A 16,420-nucleotide genomic window follows, 5' to 3' on the forward strand; every position below is an offset into this window, starting at 1 on the left:
TTTATTTTGTTCTCTTGTAGCCATTTTTGGCATAACTCTTGACTTATGATTATTTTTTGATAATGAGAAGCAGTCCGATTTGATATCAGCTCTGAGTTTTCTATAGGAGCCATAGCTCTTGGGGTTGGTGTTACTGGGAAAAGTGTCTATTTGGAACTGCTCTATCCCACTAAGGTGTGACAGTTGCCTTAGAAACAAACAGAGAAAAACTACTTTTGTATTTCCTTTATGAACTATAGATAGAGAGGAATAGAAAGAACCAACCTGTGTCTTGCGCTAATCCTTTGATCCAATCCCTCTCTTCTTTGACAGCCTCCAGGTACCTGCTCCCTTACTTTCCCAGCTTCACCAAGTACCTGTAAGATCACAGAAGAAGAACACTATACAAAGACATGGATCTATATTCATAAACAACTTAGGATCAGATTTAAGTTAACCATACAAATGTAACAAGCATCAATGATACAAAAGCATGGAGAAAACTCAAATAGTTTTTATTGATAAACAAGAAAATATCCAGGAGGAGTTACAACCGATGGTTCCTGACCCAGCATCAACCTCCCAGCAAAGAGGCCCCTCTTCACCTCCAAAAAAGCATAGATCACCCAATACTCTGATGTTTGTCTCAAAACCAACAGCGATTCCTTACAATGTGCAAAATTCCAGCCCCTGGATCTATGAGATGAGGGATCCATATATAGATATGTGTAAGGAGGATGAGTCAGCTTGTGATTTGATTAGTGTCTTATCTCTGTCAGTTCTTGCTTCCACTTAGAGACTGAAGGCCTCTTACTCATCCTTGGTCGAATTCAGTGAGGCAAGTGTCACAGGAGAAGATTCTGGAAGCTTCCATTGTCTCTCCACCTCGCGGAATGACACTGCCATTTGTCATTTCTCGACCAACGTACCCTCACAGTGTATTTAGGTGCATTGCAACGCACCTAGCCAGTGTATTTAGGTGCAATGCAACGCACCTAGCCAATGGAGCAGCTGAAATGATCCTGTTTTGACTTATTCTGAGTAGTTTCTGGTGGAGAACTTCTGGGAGAAGCTGTAATCTGTTGACCTTGTTCCTTTAGGGGTTAGAACAACACTTTTAGGGACTTAGGAGCCCTTGGTTTATGGACATTTCATGCTTGGAGTTGTAAGGCACAAAAATGTCTATAACAGTTGCCCCCTAAAGTATGAGGCCGTTAAAACAATGTAAACTTTGAAACGGGAACTGATACTGTTACCCGTTTTGTAGAGGTGGCAAAAAAATGACCCGATTTTCAAAAGTGTTGATGCAGAATACACATGTTTTTTTTAGAACATGGTTTTTGGAACTTTAATTTTTTTCATGTGCGTTAAGTTTTAGAATGGTAGTGAATGGTAGTGATTTTCATCCTGATTTTAAAAAGTGAGTATTCTGCATCACACCCTTTTTTTAAAAGACCTATTTTTTGAATATCCATTTTTTTAAAAGACCTAGTGTATGAAATGTAAAAAAATATTTTCTAAATTTGATAGTTTTTGAAGTCGTCATTGTATTCATATTTTCTTGTTCTCTATCTTAATTTTTTTTTTTTTTAGTGGGGTTTTTATTGTTTTGCTTTTTTAAATTAGAAAGTCGATAGTTTGAATTTTAGATAATCTACATATTTAGACATCCTTAATTAATTTTTCAATCCACATGAAATAATGGTTTCTAAAAAACAACATTTTTTAACAATGGACATAAAAAATAACCATTTTTAACATAAATATAACAAAAAAACTAAACGTTTTGATAATTTTTTGCTAGAATTAACATGTCAAAATCACAATTTTTATACAAAAATATTAACTAAAAATGGTCAAATAATAGTTTGTTTATGAATTTCATGTCAAAAAAATAATAATAACAACTTTTTTTTCAAAAAATAATAATTAACTTACTCGACTCACTATCCAAGATTGGCAACGCATCCTTGCCCCATCGTTTTACCCGAACGACCAATTTACTTATATTAATAACCGTAAGAATGTTACATGTTTATATAAGTAAAATTGTCCCGCGATCACATGTTTATATAAGTAAAATTGACCCTCAATCAAATGGTATTAGCCACTTCAAGTTCTCAAGAAAACACAATAAAATAGACAAACTCAAAGATGATCTAAATGTCTAACTCCTATCCTCTTTAGCAGGCTTGATGGACTTTTTAGAAACTTTATTTTATATGGTACTAGCCACTTCAAGTTCTCAAGAAAACACAATAAGATAGAGAAACTCAAGGATGATCCAAATGTGTATTTTATGCACTCTTGAAAAATGGATCGAATCAAAAATTAAAACCAAATTATGGATCGAATTAAAAATTAAAACTAGAATATGTATATTATGCACTTGAAGCGGGGTTCATAAAATGGATCAAATTAAAAATTAAAACTAGAATATGACAGAATGATGGCTTTTATTTAGATACAAAGGCTGGAAAGTTGTTACTTCAAAACACAAAGACTTGACTTTATGTTTGATTTAGAAGTGCAAAAAAATGACAAGAATACATATGTAACTGGGTTTTTTCTTCTTTAATAAAATCTAGTTCTGTTTTTTTCGTCTGAAAAAAAACATCCCATTGTACCCACCACTCCATTGCCCCATAAGAAAAAAGCATTGTTAGTAAGCCAAGCCAATATTCCTATAAACCAGAGAGAAGTGGGGTATTCTACTTGAACGACCTGCATACGTTTCCTACAAACTAATTGAAACCCTATGCAGGAATTCGTTGTACCAGGACTCATTAACTAATTGAAACCCTATGCAGGAATTCGTTGTACCAGGACTCATTAAATTCGATAGCAACTTTGAATTTTATTGGGTTATAATAGGGTTATGATTACAGTCACAATAGAATGAGATCAGTGAGTAGTTCCACTATGGGTGCGTTGAGAGTTTCATTCAATAGGCTCTTTTAAATTGCCTTCCAGCTTTTCTCTTAAAACATTATTTCACGTTAAAGCATATATACACATGTTGTTGGTTGTTTGGCATCTTATAAGGTATCGAACAGTTAAATATTAATTGCAATTGTTTGGATATATTTTTCACTGTCAAGTTGTGTTTAGGTTGGTGTAAGCATTCTTGCACTGCATTAACTACAACCAGCGAATGCAATTTAAGTTGCAGAGAAGAGCTATTGTAACTAGCTGTTAGTCCCTTTGACCTATTTTGGTTTTTAGCGAACATCAATTTCATTTTCACTTTCTCCTTCTCAGTGACTTTATATACGAGATGCTTGGAAGTCTCCCATGTACTTGGTGTTATTTCTATTTCACTACAGTTCCTTCAATAATCATTGGACATTAGTAAAAATTTCATCTCATCCAATTTGTGATAAAAATCAATCATTTATGAGCTTATGCAAGAAAATATGAGACTTTTAAAATCTTTCAAAATGTGTGACATTTTGTTAGATGATGTTTTGAGAAAGCATACAGCCAAATGGAATCATCAAGAGCTGCATAACGAATGTCAGGCATTTTTCTGAAAATTTGATAGTGATGATAACGACAATGATGAACATGAGGGTCATGAAGGATGGCATGCGATCCATAAGAAGCAAGTAATCTGTGAATATTAATGTTAGATTTCTCAGTGTGACTTTGAGAATATGCTGTGATATAGTGAAACAGTCAATCTCGATGATATATCTGCAACAGCTAAAAGGAACATTAATGGTAGTGTGTGATCAATAATGAGCGATAAATGGCACATAATCATTACACTCCTGTTACTTAGTCGTTACAGTCTATGGTCATCCAGTATAGATTTTTAATACTTTGTTATGGTATTTCTATTTATTTGATTTGAAATATTTTTCCTGAATGACTGGGTAACTTAAATTTTCAAATAATTTGCGTCATAATTGCTTCCTACACATTTCCTACATGTAGATAGTGTTCTTCATCTTTCTATTTACATATCTGCGAGAAAGTATGATTTTAAAATCTGTAAATCTTCTTTAGTATTTAAAATCTATGTTATATGTTGACTGTTCATATTTAAAAGCAACTAAATTTGTATTTATATATGTTATATATAATTATGTCTTATTGTTGTTGATAATATTCATGGACGTTTTTTCACAAGTCATTCCAACTTCTCATATATTTAATGTGAATATATTGCCATGTCATAACTTTATAAAATATATTTGTTACTTGCTAGTTCTTATCATTTCATTTATTTCATTTTATTTCCTCAATTTTTATCTGAACGCATCTTTCTAAATTTGCCATACATAAAATAGTGGCTATGGGAGATCAAGTGCAGAGCGATAATCGGTTGCTGTTTATTGTCTCCAACAAGAATGAACGAACTGAATTTATAATAATAAGCCTTGGAGATGCTTGGCCAGCTTGTGCTAACAAGATGGTGTTGAAAAAGGGTCAATCTTATAGCATATTCAAGCAAGAGATGCCGGAAAGCTGTTGTTCAGAATATGAGAAAGAAATTCTGAAGCAAACAATGCTAAGACATGAAGAAATATTCAGGGAACAGGTATACAGACAACATTGGCTGATAAGATGGATGATCTTCAAATGTAATATATATACCTACCAGGCGCGAATGATGGGTTATCATTAGATAGTGTTGGTTATCTATATACGCAATGCTTTCCACTTGATAGCAAACTGATAATTCTAAATTCTATTAGTTCAATGTATGGGGCATGGCATGTCTGGTTGACATTAGTAGTGTGAAAAGAATCAAGATATTTAGAGGATGATTGATTCAAGTTCAAGTAACTTAAATCAATAGGGAAGAGAAGATAGAAGAGAAAACTTTTAACAAAGCTATTCCCACAAGACAAATATTTGGTCTATGTCTAATTATTTCTTTTGACTGCTGAATGGTGCAGGTCCATGAACTCCATCGTTTATATAAAGTTCAAAAGCTCCTAATGGATGATCTCAAAAGGAAAGATCTCAATACATCAACTTTGTCTTCCGCGACAAAGCAAGATGGTGCATATCTGTTTCATTTTGGTTTTATTTTGTGAATGGAAAGCGGGGGTCGATTCCCGGAATCGACCCGCCGCCGGGTCGGGCGGGGCGGAGTGGCCCGGGGGTGGCGCTGCGCGGCGGCGCCGCCGCGCAGCGCCACCCCCGGGCCACTCCGCCCCGCCCGACCCGGCGGCGGGTCGATTCCGGGAATCGACCCCCGCTTTCCATTCACAAAATAAACTCAAATTCCGAAGGCATTGGCACATATAACTCCTCGCCCCGACAACAGATTTCATTTATGTGTGTAACTTCACTAATTATCAAACGCAGTTGATCGATCTGGAGATTGTTTGGATGTCGATAATAAGAGAAAATACGTTGATTCTGTTTGGCGTGCAGATAGTGTCCAATCAATTGTTGTTTGAAAAGAAGTTGTTCAAGAGCGATATAGATAGGAGTTGCAGACTGGCCATTCCCAGGAAAGTTGCCGAGGAACGTATTCTCAAATTCTGCACACCTCAGCAGATGAGAGAAGTGAATGATCAGGGCATGCTCTTCCCTATCTTTGATTTGGAGGAGGGAATAGAATACAAATTTGTATTCAAACAGTGGTCCAGCAGCAAGACTTATGTGATTTTAAGTGGATGGATCAACTTTGTGAGACGACGAGCACTCCAAATTGGTGATACTGTACAGTTTTGGAGAGATAATGTGAATGGCAAAGTTGTCATCACCTGCATCAAGAACACCAGTGGTGACAGCAACAAGCGGTGATGAATCATATCTCCCATCACACATCTTCCGGCGACTCTGATCCCGATTGCACATTCTCTATATCTGCTTAAATGGTTACTCGGGCCCATTTCTCCGTTTCCGTTTATATGGATTGACGTTAGCGTTCTCCGTTTCCTTTTATATGGACTTACGTTAGCCTTTATTACTGAAATCATTTGAGATCGAAAAATTTTTGAGTATGTGGTGAATCAATTTTAAATTTCATATTGCTTGTATTGTGTTGTGTTATTGCTTATATCATCTTGGAGAGGATTGGAGTTTCAAAACAAATCCAGTAGCAATTTTGACAATTTTTACATTTTTCTAATCAGTCTTCACAGTTTAAAGAAAGAAAAAAATTTAAAGTTTCTTAAAATTTTAAACCTCATGTGTGTTATGGCTTATATCATCTTTGCAACGTTAGAATTTCAAAACAAATTTACCCAAATTTTGACCGTTTTCACATTTCTCCAGTCAATTTTCACCATTCAAAGAAATTTTTTTATGGTTTCTTAAATTTTTAAAATAAACAAATCACCCATTACCCATAATTTACTAGTCAAATTCCATTCCTTATGCTTAGTACTCACATACTCTACTTTCATAGGCAAGGGATCGTTTCATAGGCGAGTTTATGGCCCGGGTTTGAGTGATGGAGCAGCGAGGTAGCTTGATTGATCATTTCATAGGCGAGTTTATGGAGCAGGTTTGAGCGATGGAGCAGCGAGGTAGATTTACTGATTCTGCGCGAGATTTGAGCGGTGGGCTTTGCGAGTCCGTTGATTGTCACAGTGATGAATTTTTCGTCCGGAAGCGGATTCGGGCATGGTATGGGGCCTTAACTAAAATTAAGGAAGACAAGGCCTTATATCATAAATGGATCTTTAAGGAAGACAAGGGCCTTATACCATAAATGGATTTTTAAGACTTATTAGTAATGATCATAATTTCAAATCATAATAAGACTTTTTAGCAGTGGTGTTGGCCTCAAAGTGGAATATGAGTATCATTATGAAGTCAAGGTAGGAAAATAGATATGTTAGGTCTTTGATGAAGTCTTAAAGGATTAAGGGTCTTGAGCCATTAACTATAGTTAAGGGATAAATCTAGGCAACTAGACACTAATGGGTTATGATAAAGGTCTTGAACTATAGCACAAGCCCTCTGAAAGGGATCTTTTACACAGGGGTGGGAAGGGGATGCTATTAGAAATTGTGAGTTCATAAGGGATTGGTCTTAGGGCCTTGAACATGATTAGGGTGGGGGAAATAAGGTCCTTCATCTCTTAAGTAATTTTATGGGACATGAAATTCTTTTCAAACCACCACAAATGTCTCTCGGAAGTATCTTTGTCCTTGATTGGGATATGAAAACTGGTACGGTGTTTTCCACATGATAGATGGATCAATGGTCAACAAATATGTTGGGTTGAGAAGTAGTGAGGGAGTTAACTACCTCGAGAAACATGATAACTAATATGACCCATATCATTCTGACAAAAGGAGGGGGCTCCAACTTTGGGGATGCAGATCATCGATGCATGAGCATATCGAATCATAAGGTAGCAAGGGGGTTAACTACTTCAAGTCACCTGATATGTTGTAGATTGAGTTAGTGCTCCACCACGGGACTTAAGCTCTAGCGTTGATTCTTTTATTAAGATGAGAAACTATTGATTTTGGTTAAAAACATGTTAAATTTATACTGAGGAAAGAAAAATGATATTCTACCAGAAACATTAATGTGTTTTTTTCTTAAAATTTAACTTTGTTTGAGACATAAAAAATTGGTTTTATTAGCATTTTTTAAAAAGTATGAAAATTGACCCTAAAAAAAAAATCATTATTCCAGTATCAACACTTTCATTCTGAAGCTATATTTTGCAGGAAAATTTCGTAGAAAATTTCGTAGTCACTGCCATTTTTAAAACAGCCGCAAAATTGACACCTAAAAAAAAAATCATTATTCCAGTATCAACACTTTCGTTCTGAAGCTATATTTTGCAGGAAAATTACGTAGAAAATTTCGTAGTCACTGCCATTTTTAAAACAGCCGCAAAATTGACACCTAAAAAAAAAAAACATCGTTCCAGTATACACACTTTTCGTTTTGAGCACTGTTTTTGTGGTTTTTTTGGGGTTTTTGGGCCAGAGTTCCCGTTTTGAGTTTATAGTTCCCGTTTCAAAGTTTACATTGTTTTAACCTTTTGGTGTTGGGTGAAATGCTTTATTATGAGGATCCGAAGTTCTTTCAATGCTGGGAGGAGACCTATAATAAGATACAATACAATACATTATCTTCATACTGTTTTTCATGATCTAGCTGAGGCGGGCATTCCCATGCTCAACTTTATAAATTCATTTTCATGTACATAGGACAGACAATCGTCTGAGTGTAGACTGATGATTCTGATAGAGCCATCATCCTTTTGGTAGGATGATTATCTGTGCTGCAGTGCTTGTACATTTAATGTCTTTATTTCCCTGAATATATATTACAGCCCGGATGGATGAAACTAGATCCGGGGTCTTCAATCTCGTCCGATCTTCACTCGAAGTACAAGTCGATCCATGTGAGAAATGTTTTGAAGTCGAACATGGAAAGACATTGCTTGATTACCAGTCAATGATGTACACTGTTAACAAGCGCGAGAGGAATCACCGATAATGATAATGACCCTCAAGGTACTATAGTACAATTCACGTGGTGTGAATAAAGGTCTTGGCGTCGAACACCACGCAAAATCTTTCGGTCGAAGGCCATTGATGTAAACCTGTCGCCGGAAGTGAGAAACTTGCCATTAAGGCATGCAAGCTTCAAAGTACTGAATGGAGTGTTCCTAGATCAACTTCTTGGATAATGAGCTGATGTCGACAAGAAGTGATCCGTCAAAGGAGGGCCTTAATGAATCCCACATCAATGACACGAAACGGAGCAAATGATTTTGATGGAGGTGAAAACGATCTGATGATATACGGTTCAGGGTGGCGGTCATGAAAGAATGGAGTATAATGTATGGTAGTGGGTGAGACACAGGTGGCTTCTCTGGATGACTTCTCTTGAACATGTCGGCAACACTGATGTGATGGATTGGTAGCATTAACCCCAAACGTGGATGGTATGGTGTGACCATGGCGATGTGACCGGTGAATGAAACAACCCAACCCGACTCAGACACGGAGTGGAAGTGTCATGTTCAAGAGCGACTTGCTACCAATAAAGATTCTTTGAGTTTTCTTCCCAATTTTTCCCCAGTCATTGCTGACCAGTACCTCTTTATTTTTGTCAAGCTTGAGGAGGATAACATATGCTTGTTCTATAATTTGCCCTTCGGGCAAACCCATCGCTATGTTTTAACGAGCCTAGCGATAGTGAAACTCGTTCTCGTCTAAAGACAAGTTTGTCGCTATTAATCTTTTTAACGAGTTTAACGACAAAGATAACTCGATCCTTTTCAATTTTAGAGAGTCTGAAAAGGAACGTAAAGGTAACTCCAAAATTCCTTTTTCGTCATCTAATCCCTTAAGTCCAAAAAAGTATAAAACAATACAAAAGGGATGAATTTTCGATAGTTTTAACGAGCCGAATAAAACAAGCGCTCGATCTTTTTGTGCAATAATCCCTCAGGTCCAAAAAGATTAAAATCTAGAGGAGGGATAGCACTTCCTGTCCCTTTAACGAGATGGAAGGCCAAGGACTTGACAATCTTTTCATATTTTACGAGTCAGTTGAAAAGAGCTTAAATGAGACTCATCTTTTGAGGAACGAGTGATAAAACGGGTAGCAGCTGATTCCAGGTAAGGTTTGGAATTTTCCAATCATGGCAGTGTCACAAGGATGGCTAGTGAAATCACTCTTCACAGCTGTTCCTCAAAATGGGTAAACAATCAAATGGAGGTGAATGATCGGCCAATGAAAAAGTGGAGGTGACGGTGAAAACACGACCAAGGCTTTAATGGCTGAAGTACTACATTCACGGTGGTTATTTACCGGGGAATATTTCATTTTTTAACGAGCTTAAACGCGGGTGGAAACATTTGCTCATGTCTTATGTTTATTTTTTAACGAGCTTGAACTATGTGTTAAAACTGCTCGATGCGGGTTTATTTTTTAACGAGCTTGAACCTTGCGGTAACACTGCTCGATAAGTTTGCATGCCCCCAACATAATAACAAAAATCGAGGTGCATGCCCCCCAAGCTTCATTGCATTCAACTCGGTGGTTGGAATGAAGGTTTACCTTTGAGATTTGGAAAGGGGATTTGTTTCATTTTTTAATGAGGTTGACACAGTAAAAGAACCATCCTCAAGACTCCTTGTTTCATTTTTTAACGAGGTCGACACGAGATAAGAACCATCCTCGAAATCCACCGTATTTACAGTATTTGATAGAAAATCAAAAACTGAAGGATGATAAAGGTCATCAGGAGTATCTTCTCCACAATCCGGAAGAAGGGAACGATGGTGGTAATCATCCCATGGTGCCCCTTCAATTACCATTGATTGAACAATTCCTTCGTCGGTGTCATGCACTCTCGACCAAGGATCTGAAGAGGTGCCATATTCCTTAGACCTATCTATCCAAACACTCGATGAGCGTTAATTTGGGTTTGCCCCCCAAGCCAAGAAAATTGATTGCTACAATATTTCTAAAATGGCGATGATCCATGCTGACAAAATGTTTAGGAATCTTCCGAATCCATTAGATATAGAAGATTTCATATTCCATTTCCGCCAAATTACTCGGAGGCGGTAGGGCAAAAGTACCCATTAAGGCAGGGTCTTTTAGGAGGCCTACTCCAATATTTTGAAGCGAATGATTGCTTCCATGGATCATTGGAATGCTTCTCGTAACTTGCGAACTATTGGGGAGAAATGTTTGTTGGTCGACGATTGTAATTCCTCCTTGGAAGGGAAATGCAATCTTTCTGAAGTAGGTCGACACAACTGCGGCCATGGCATATATCCAGGGCCTTCCCAGTAGGATGTTGTAATCAAGGTTTCCGTCGATTACTTCAACATCAATTTCTACTGTTTTGCCCCCCAGTTCAACTTGCAAGTTACTTAAAATCCCGTATGGAGTGTATGATCGTCCATCAAATGCTTTTAACATTGTTGACGATCGCGACAAGGGTGGTGAGCCTAAATTTTTCCAGCAACTCATCGACATAATACATGTAGATGCCCCCTCATCAATAATTGTTCGATGAACAATTTTGTTGAGGGCTTTCACTTGAATAAAGCTGAAGAATTTTGTGTGTACTTCTATATCAAATGGCAGTTGTCCGTAGCATGCTTTCCTCCTATTTGACAAATCGTGCACCGCAAAATATTTTAATCTTTTTGGACCTGAGGGATTATTGCACAAAAAGATCGAGCGCTTGTTTTGTTCGGCTCGTTAAAACTATCGAAAATTCATTCCTTCTGTATTGTTTTAACTTTTTCGGACCTAAGGGATTAGATGACGAAAAAGGAATTTTGAAGTTACCTTTACGTTCCTTTTCAGACTCTCTAAAATTGAAAAGGATCGAGTTATCTTTGTCGTTAAACTCGTTAAAAAGATTAATAGCGACAAACTTGTCTTTAGACGAGAACGAGTTTCACTATCGCTAGGCTTGTTAAAACATAGCGATGGGTTTGCCAGAAGGGCAAATTATAGAACAAGCATATGTTATCCTCCTCAAGCTTGACAAAAATAAAGAGGTACTGGTTAGCAATGACTAGGGAAAATTAGGAAGAAAACTCAAAGAAACTTTGTTGGTAGCAAGTCGCTCTTGAACATGACACTTCCACTCCGTGTCCGAGTCGGGTTGGGTTGTTTCATTCACCGGTCACATCGCCATGGTCACGCCATACCATCCACATTTGGGGTTAATGCTACCAATCCATCACATCAGTGTCGCCGACATGTTCAAGAGAAGTCATCCAGAGAAGTCACCCGTGTCTCACCCACTACCATACATTATACTCCATTCTTTCATGACCGCCACCCTGAACCCCCAGTGGAGTCGCCATTTTGTTACCGGGAAAAGTGTCTATTTAGAACTGCTCTATCCCACTAAGGTGTGACAGCTGCCTTAGAAACAAACAGAGAAAAACTAATTTTGTATTTCCTTTATGAACTATAGATAGAGAGGAATAGAAAGAACCAACCTGTGTCTTGCGCTAATCCTTTGATCCAATCCCTCTCTTCTTTGATAGCCTCCAGCTACCTGCTCCCTTACTTGCCCAGCTTCACCAAGTACCTGTAAGATCACAGAAGAAGAACACTATACAAAGACATGGATCTATATTCATAAACAACTTAGGATCAGATTTAAGTTAACCATACAAATATAACAAGCATCAATGATACAAAAGCATGGAGAAAACTCAAATAGTTTTTATTGATAAACAAGAAAAGATCCAGGAGGATTTACAACCGATGGTTCCTGACCCAGCATCAACCTCCCAGCAAAGAAGCCCCTCTTCACCTCCAACAAAGCATAGATCACCCAATACTCTGATGTTTGTCTCAAAACCAATAACAATTCTTTACAATGTGCAAAATTCCAGCCCCTGGATCTCTGAGATGAGGGATCCATATATAGATATGTGTAAGGAGGATGAGTCAGCTTGTGATTTGATTAGTGTCTTCTCTCTATCAGTTCTTGCTTCCACTTGGAGACTGAAGGCCTCTTACTCATCCTTGGTCGAATTCAGTGAGGCAAGTGTCACAGGAGAAGATTCTGGAAGCTTCCATTGTCTCTCCACCTCGCGGAATGACACTGCCATTTGTCATTTCTCGCCCAACGCACCCTCACAGTGTATTTAGGTGCATTGCAATGCACCTAGCCAGTGTATTTAGGTGCAATGCAACGCACCTAGCCAGTGGAGCAGCTGAAATGATCCTGTTTTGACTTATTCTGAGCAGTTTCTGGTGGAGAACTTCTGGGAGAAGCTGTAATCTGTTGACCTTGTTCCTTTAGGGGTTAGAACAACACTTTTACGGACTTAGGAGCCCTTGGTTTATGGACATTTCATGCTTGGAGTTGTAAGGCACAAAAATGTCTATAACAGTTGGGCCCAACCTGAGAGCCTAGGGCCTCCTTCTTTGTACTGTTATCTTTTCTTTATGCATCGTGATTTTCCTTTTATGCATTTGAAACGTGTTTCTGTTGAGCAGATTTAGTTGTGTTGGTTAAATAGGTCACTGGTGATAAATAGAATTACTGAAGGTGTGTAGAATAGATTCGTAGGATCATAACAGATAAAGCTCCAAGAAAAAGTGTTGACAACACTCTCAGTTTCACCTCATCCTTATTGGATCAGGGGTTGGAATTGCAGAAACAGTGCTGCCCCAACAAAAACACTAGTTTGCTTGACCATGCAATCCTTGGTGTAATGTTTTCATTTGTAGAAGTTAGTTATGCGTTCAAGACCTCTGAAATGTTTCTTTGCTTGAGTGATGTACATGGTTCTCTTTACAAATAAAGCTGTTGTTCATTTGTTTCATTGACAATTAGAGTAGATTAGCTAAAACTTTGATTGTGTGCAGGACTTTGTTGATTCGGTTAAGTGTACACCGTGCAGGGCATCTCTACCACTCTCTCATCCACCTAAGCTTCGTCCAGGACAGCTGCTCCATCTCCTAGTTAAGTTCCTCGTCTCACAACTGTTCTTTTGCCCATGTAACCCTACCTTCTTGCTCCTCCATTGCCTTAGCCTTCTTCAAGCGAAGTCAGCCTTCTACACCTTCTCATCACTCCATCCATCAGTCCCTGGGTCATTTCAAGCCCCTGCCTACCTCCTTATCCATCCATGCATCTTCCTTCACTCACCCATCCTCCAAAATCCAATTCTTAAACATCCTGTAGAAATTTCTGAACATCCTGTAGAAATTCCTGAAACATCCTGTAGAACCCCTGCAGACTTCCTGTAGAAACTCACAAATGAGGCTTCTTGAGAGCCAACCTTTGTGAAACTCTTCAGAAGAGTGTTAGGGACTCCTTAGACCCTCTCTGAACCTTCCCAACCTTTTCCAAGCATTTCTCCTCCTTGATCCACCCCTGCACAGCAAAAAGCCAGTTAAAAACACATGCATGATAATTCTGATAACTTATTCAAAAATACAAAAAGATGTTTTCTTCAGATAGAGGTAGCCTAGACACATGCATTTTACCTTCATAGAAGTAATGGCATCTCTTTTAATAGTTTGCATTCTCTCCTTTGCATCAGTAGGACTAGCTAGTAGAATTTGGGTTTGCTAGGGTTTGCGTTACTTTTTGGTTTTCAGTTTCTTTCTGCAAGTAGATCAGCTTCCTTTGAGTTAGCTTCCATCCATCAGTTAAAAAACTTCTTCTAAGAGCTCATAGAAGTTGGCTTAAGCTCCTAGCGGACTTGTGCCAGCTGAACAAGTGACAACTGCGGCAAGAGCTAGTACTTTTGCATACAGCACCGTCGCTTCCAAGTTTGTTACGAACTACCGGGTTGATAAAAGTAAAGAAGGGAGTCCCAGGAGTTGCAGCATTATTGCTGCAATACTGGAGCCCACCATCTTTTTTGCGCCGTTACTGGGGAAGCGTCAGAGTATTGGTGATTGTTGCTTTTCTTCTATTTTCCTACTCTCGCCTTCTGCTAAGTAGTTTATTTCATTTCCATTCTGCAATTTCATTTCCGCAAAAGTAGAGTAGATATTTCTTGCTTTCATATATTAGCATTTCAATTCTGCAATTTCAATTCTGCAAGCGTAGTTTAGCATTTCAATTCTGCAAGCGTAGGCTAGCATTTCATTCCTGCAATTTCATTTGAGCAACATAGATTAGTCCTTTCCTGCTTTCATTTCAATTCCGCATTTTCATTTCAGCAAGTTAGCTAGCTGCAGTTCAATCTATTTTAGTTTTGCAGGTACCAGAAGAAAAAAAAAACAAAGGCAATCAAAATCCTTTCCATTTCATGCCTCGTAGGAACATAGATAAAACCGGCAAATTCTTATCCAACACCCCCACCACTTCACTGAGTCACCCTTCTCTCTTCTTTGGTGACAGTGATCCAGAAGAACCTATAGGTGAGCCTCCTAAGATATACGAAGATCTTATAACAGAAGAAGAGTTAGAGAACACTCCATCTGAAGCCATGGCTGAAAACCGAAACGGTAGAAGAGAAGATGAGAGAATAGAAGGTGCCTTTCCCATCCGAGAGACCAATGGAGACATGAAAATGAAAAACATAAGCCCCTCTGCTTTACCTCACTTCCATGGATTGACTACTGAAGACCCTGATACCTTCCTGTTTGAGTTTGCTGTCCTTTGTCGAACCTATGACTATACAGAAGATGAGAAAAAATTGAAACTCTTTCCCTCTACCCTCAAGGATGCAGCATTACGCTGGTTCATGGGGTTACCTGGAAACAGTATCACCACTTGGGCTCAGATGCAGCAAGCTTTCAATACCAAATACCGGGACTACTGTAGGTCTAAGGAAGCCAAGGGAGAAATCTTTCGGATGACCATGGGAAACGATGAGTCTTTAGAAGATTACGAGGAAAGGTTCCAGCTTAGCTATAAACAGGCCAGGTGCACACTTGACCTTGAATCTCTCAAGTTGGTCCTGATCCGAGGAGTCCCTGAAGACCTTCTAGATACCCTTCACATGCTAGCTGGAGGAGATATTTACCAACTACCTTATGAGGATATAAAGACTGTGTTTAGAAACCACTCTAGGGCAGCCCGGAAAAGAGGTAGGGGAAACCCACTTTCAGCTAGTACTACCTTCTCCAAGCATGAGTTTGCTAATCAGCTGGAGGACCTCAAAAGTGAGGTGAGACAGACCATTGCCATGCAACTTGATACATTCTGAATCCAGCAAAAGAAAGAGGAAGCTGAGAGGGCTTTGGCCATCTTCTGTCCTAGGTGTACGAGGAAGCACCCTAAGAACGAGTGTCCATTACACCCAGTAGAGGTATGTTTCATTTGTGAGGAGGACCACCCCACGAACCAATGCCCAACCTTACCTGGATTTAAAGCCATATACCAAGGGACTGAGGCACCCACTGAACCTCTCTACTTCCTCAACCAAAGGCGGCTGCATGGACCTAGACCTTACCAACAGGGGATGAAAGGGACATCCCAAGCTTATTATAGCCCCAACCAATCTGCTCCTATGCCTTCTTGGGGTCCCCCTGCTCATCCTTCTTGGTCTGTAGCTCCTCCATGGTCTTACCCCCCTCAATACCATACTCAGCCCACTACTCATTTGTTTCACTCACATGTCCAGCCACAGCCTCAGTGGAATGCACCTCAACCAGGGTGGAGGCCCCAATACAACACTCCTCCCGCCATTTTGCCTCCACCACCGGCTCAACCACAACCATTACCTCCTGCTCCTCCCAGACAACCCCAAATGCCTGCTCAACCGAACCCGAACCCCAACAACCGACAGACCCAACAGTTATATACCGGGGAAACAACATGCCCTACCTATGCTATGGAGATCCAGGAGATCAACCTGCGATCTGGAAAGACTCTTCCAGATCGCCAACCTCCTCCCCCAGAGGACGAGGAAGACAGACAGGAAAGTGAACCAAAAGCCATTCCACCCTTTCCTGAGAGACTAACAGTAACCACACAACCCAACCCAGAAGAGAATGAGCTTCTGGGAGAACTCAAACAGTTGTGTGTGAGAATACCACTTCTCCA

General features: G+C 39.1%; 2 protein-coding genes across 2 annotated transcripts; both read left to right on the forward strand.

Annotated features, from left to right (window-relative positions):
- The first annotated feature begins 4,273 nt into the window (after positions 1-4,273).
- Positions 4,274-5,027, forward strand: LOC149145750 (uncharacterized). Its single transcript, XM_089452542.1, has 2 exons — positions 4,274-4,525; positions 4,887-5,027. Exons 1-2 carry the CDS (start codon positions 4,280-4,282, stop codon positions 5,025-5,027), a joined length of 387 nt encoding a protein of 128 aa, XP_089308668.1. The 5' UTR covers positions 4,274-4,279.
- Positions 5,028-5,325: 298 nt separating this feature from the next.
- On the forward strand, positions 5,326-5,745 carry LOC149145751 (AP2/ERF and B3 domain-containing transcription factor ARF14-like). The gene has a single exon (XM_089452544.1). It carries the CDS (start codon positions 5,326-5,328, stop codon positions 5,743-5,745), a length of 420 nt encoding a protein of 139 aa, XP_089308670.1.
- Positions 5,746-16,420: the final 10,675 nt, after the last annotated feature.

The sequence above is a fragment of the Pinus tabuliformis genome, chromosome X (genome assembly GCF_031772625.1).
Source record: "Pinus tabuliformis cultivar Carrire ecotype Pingquan chromosome X, CPIR1, whole genome shotgun sequence".
Taxonomy (NCBI): Eukaryota; Viridiplantae; Streptophyta; class Pinopsida; order Pinales; family Pinaceae; genus Pinus; species Pinus tabuliformis.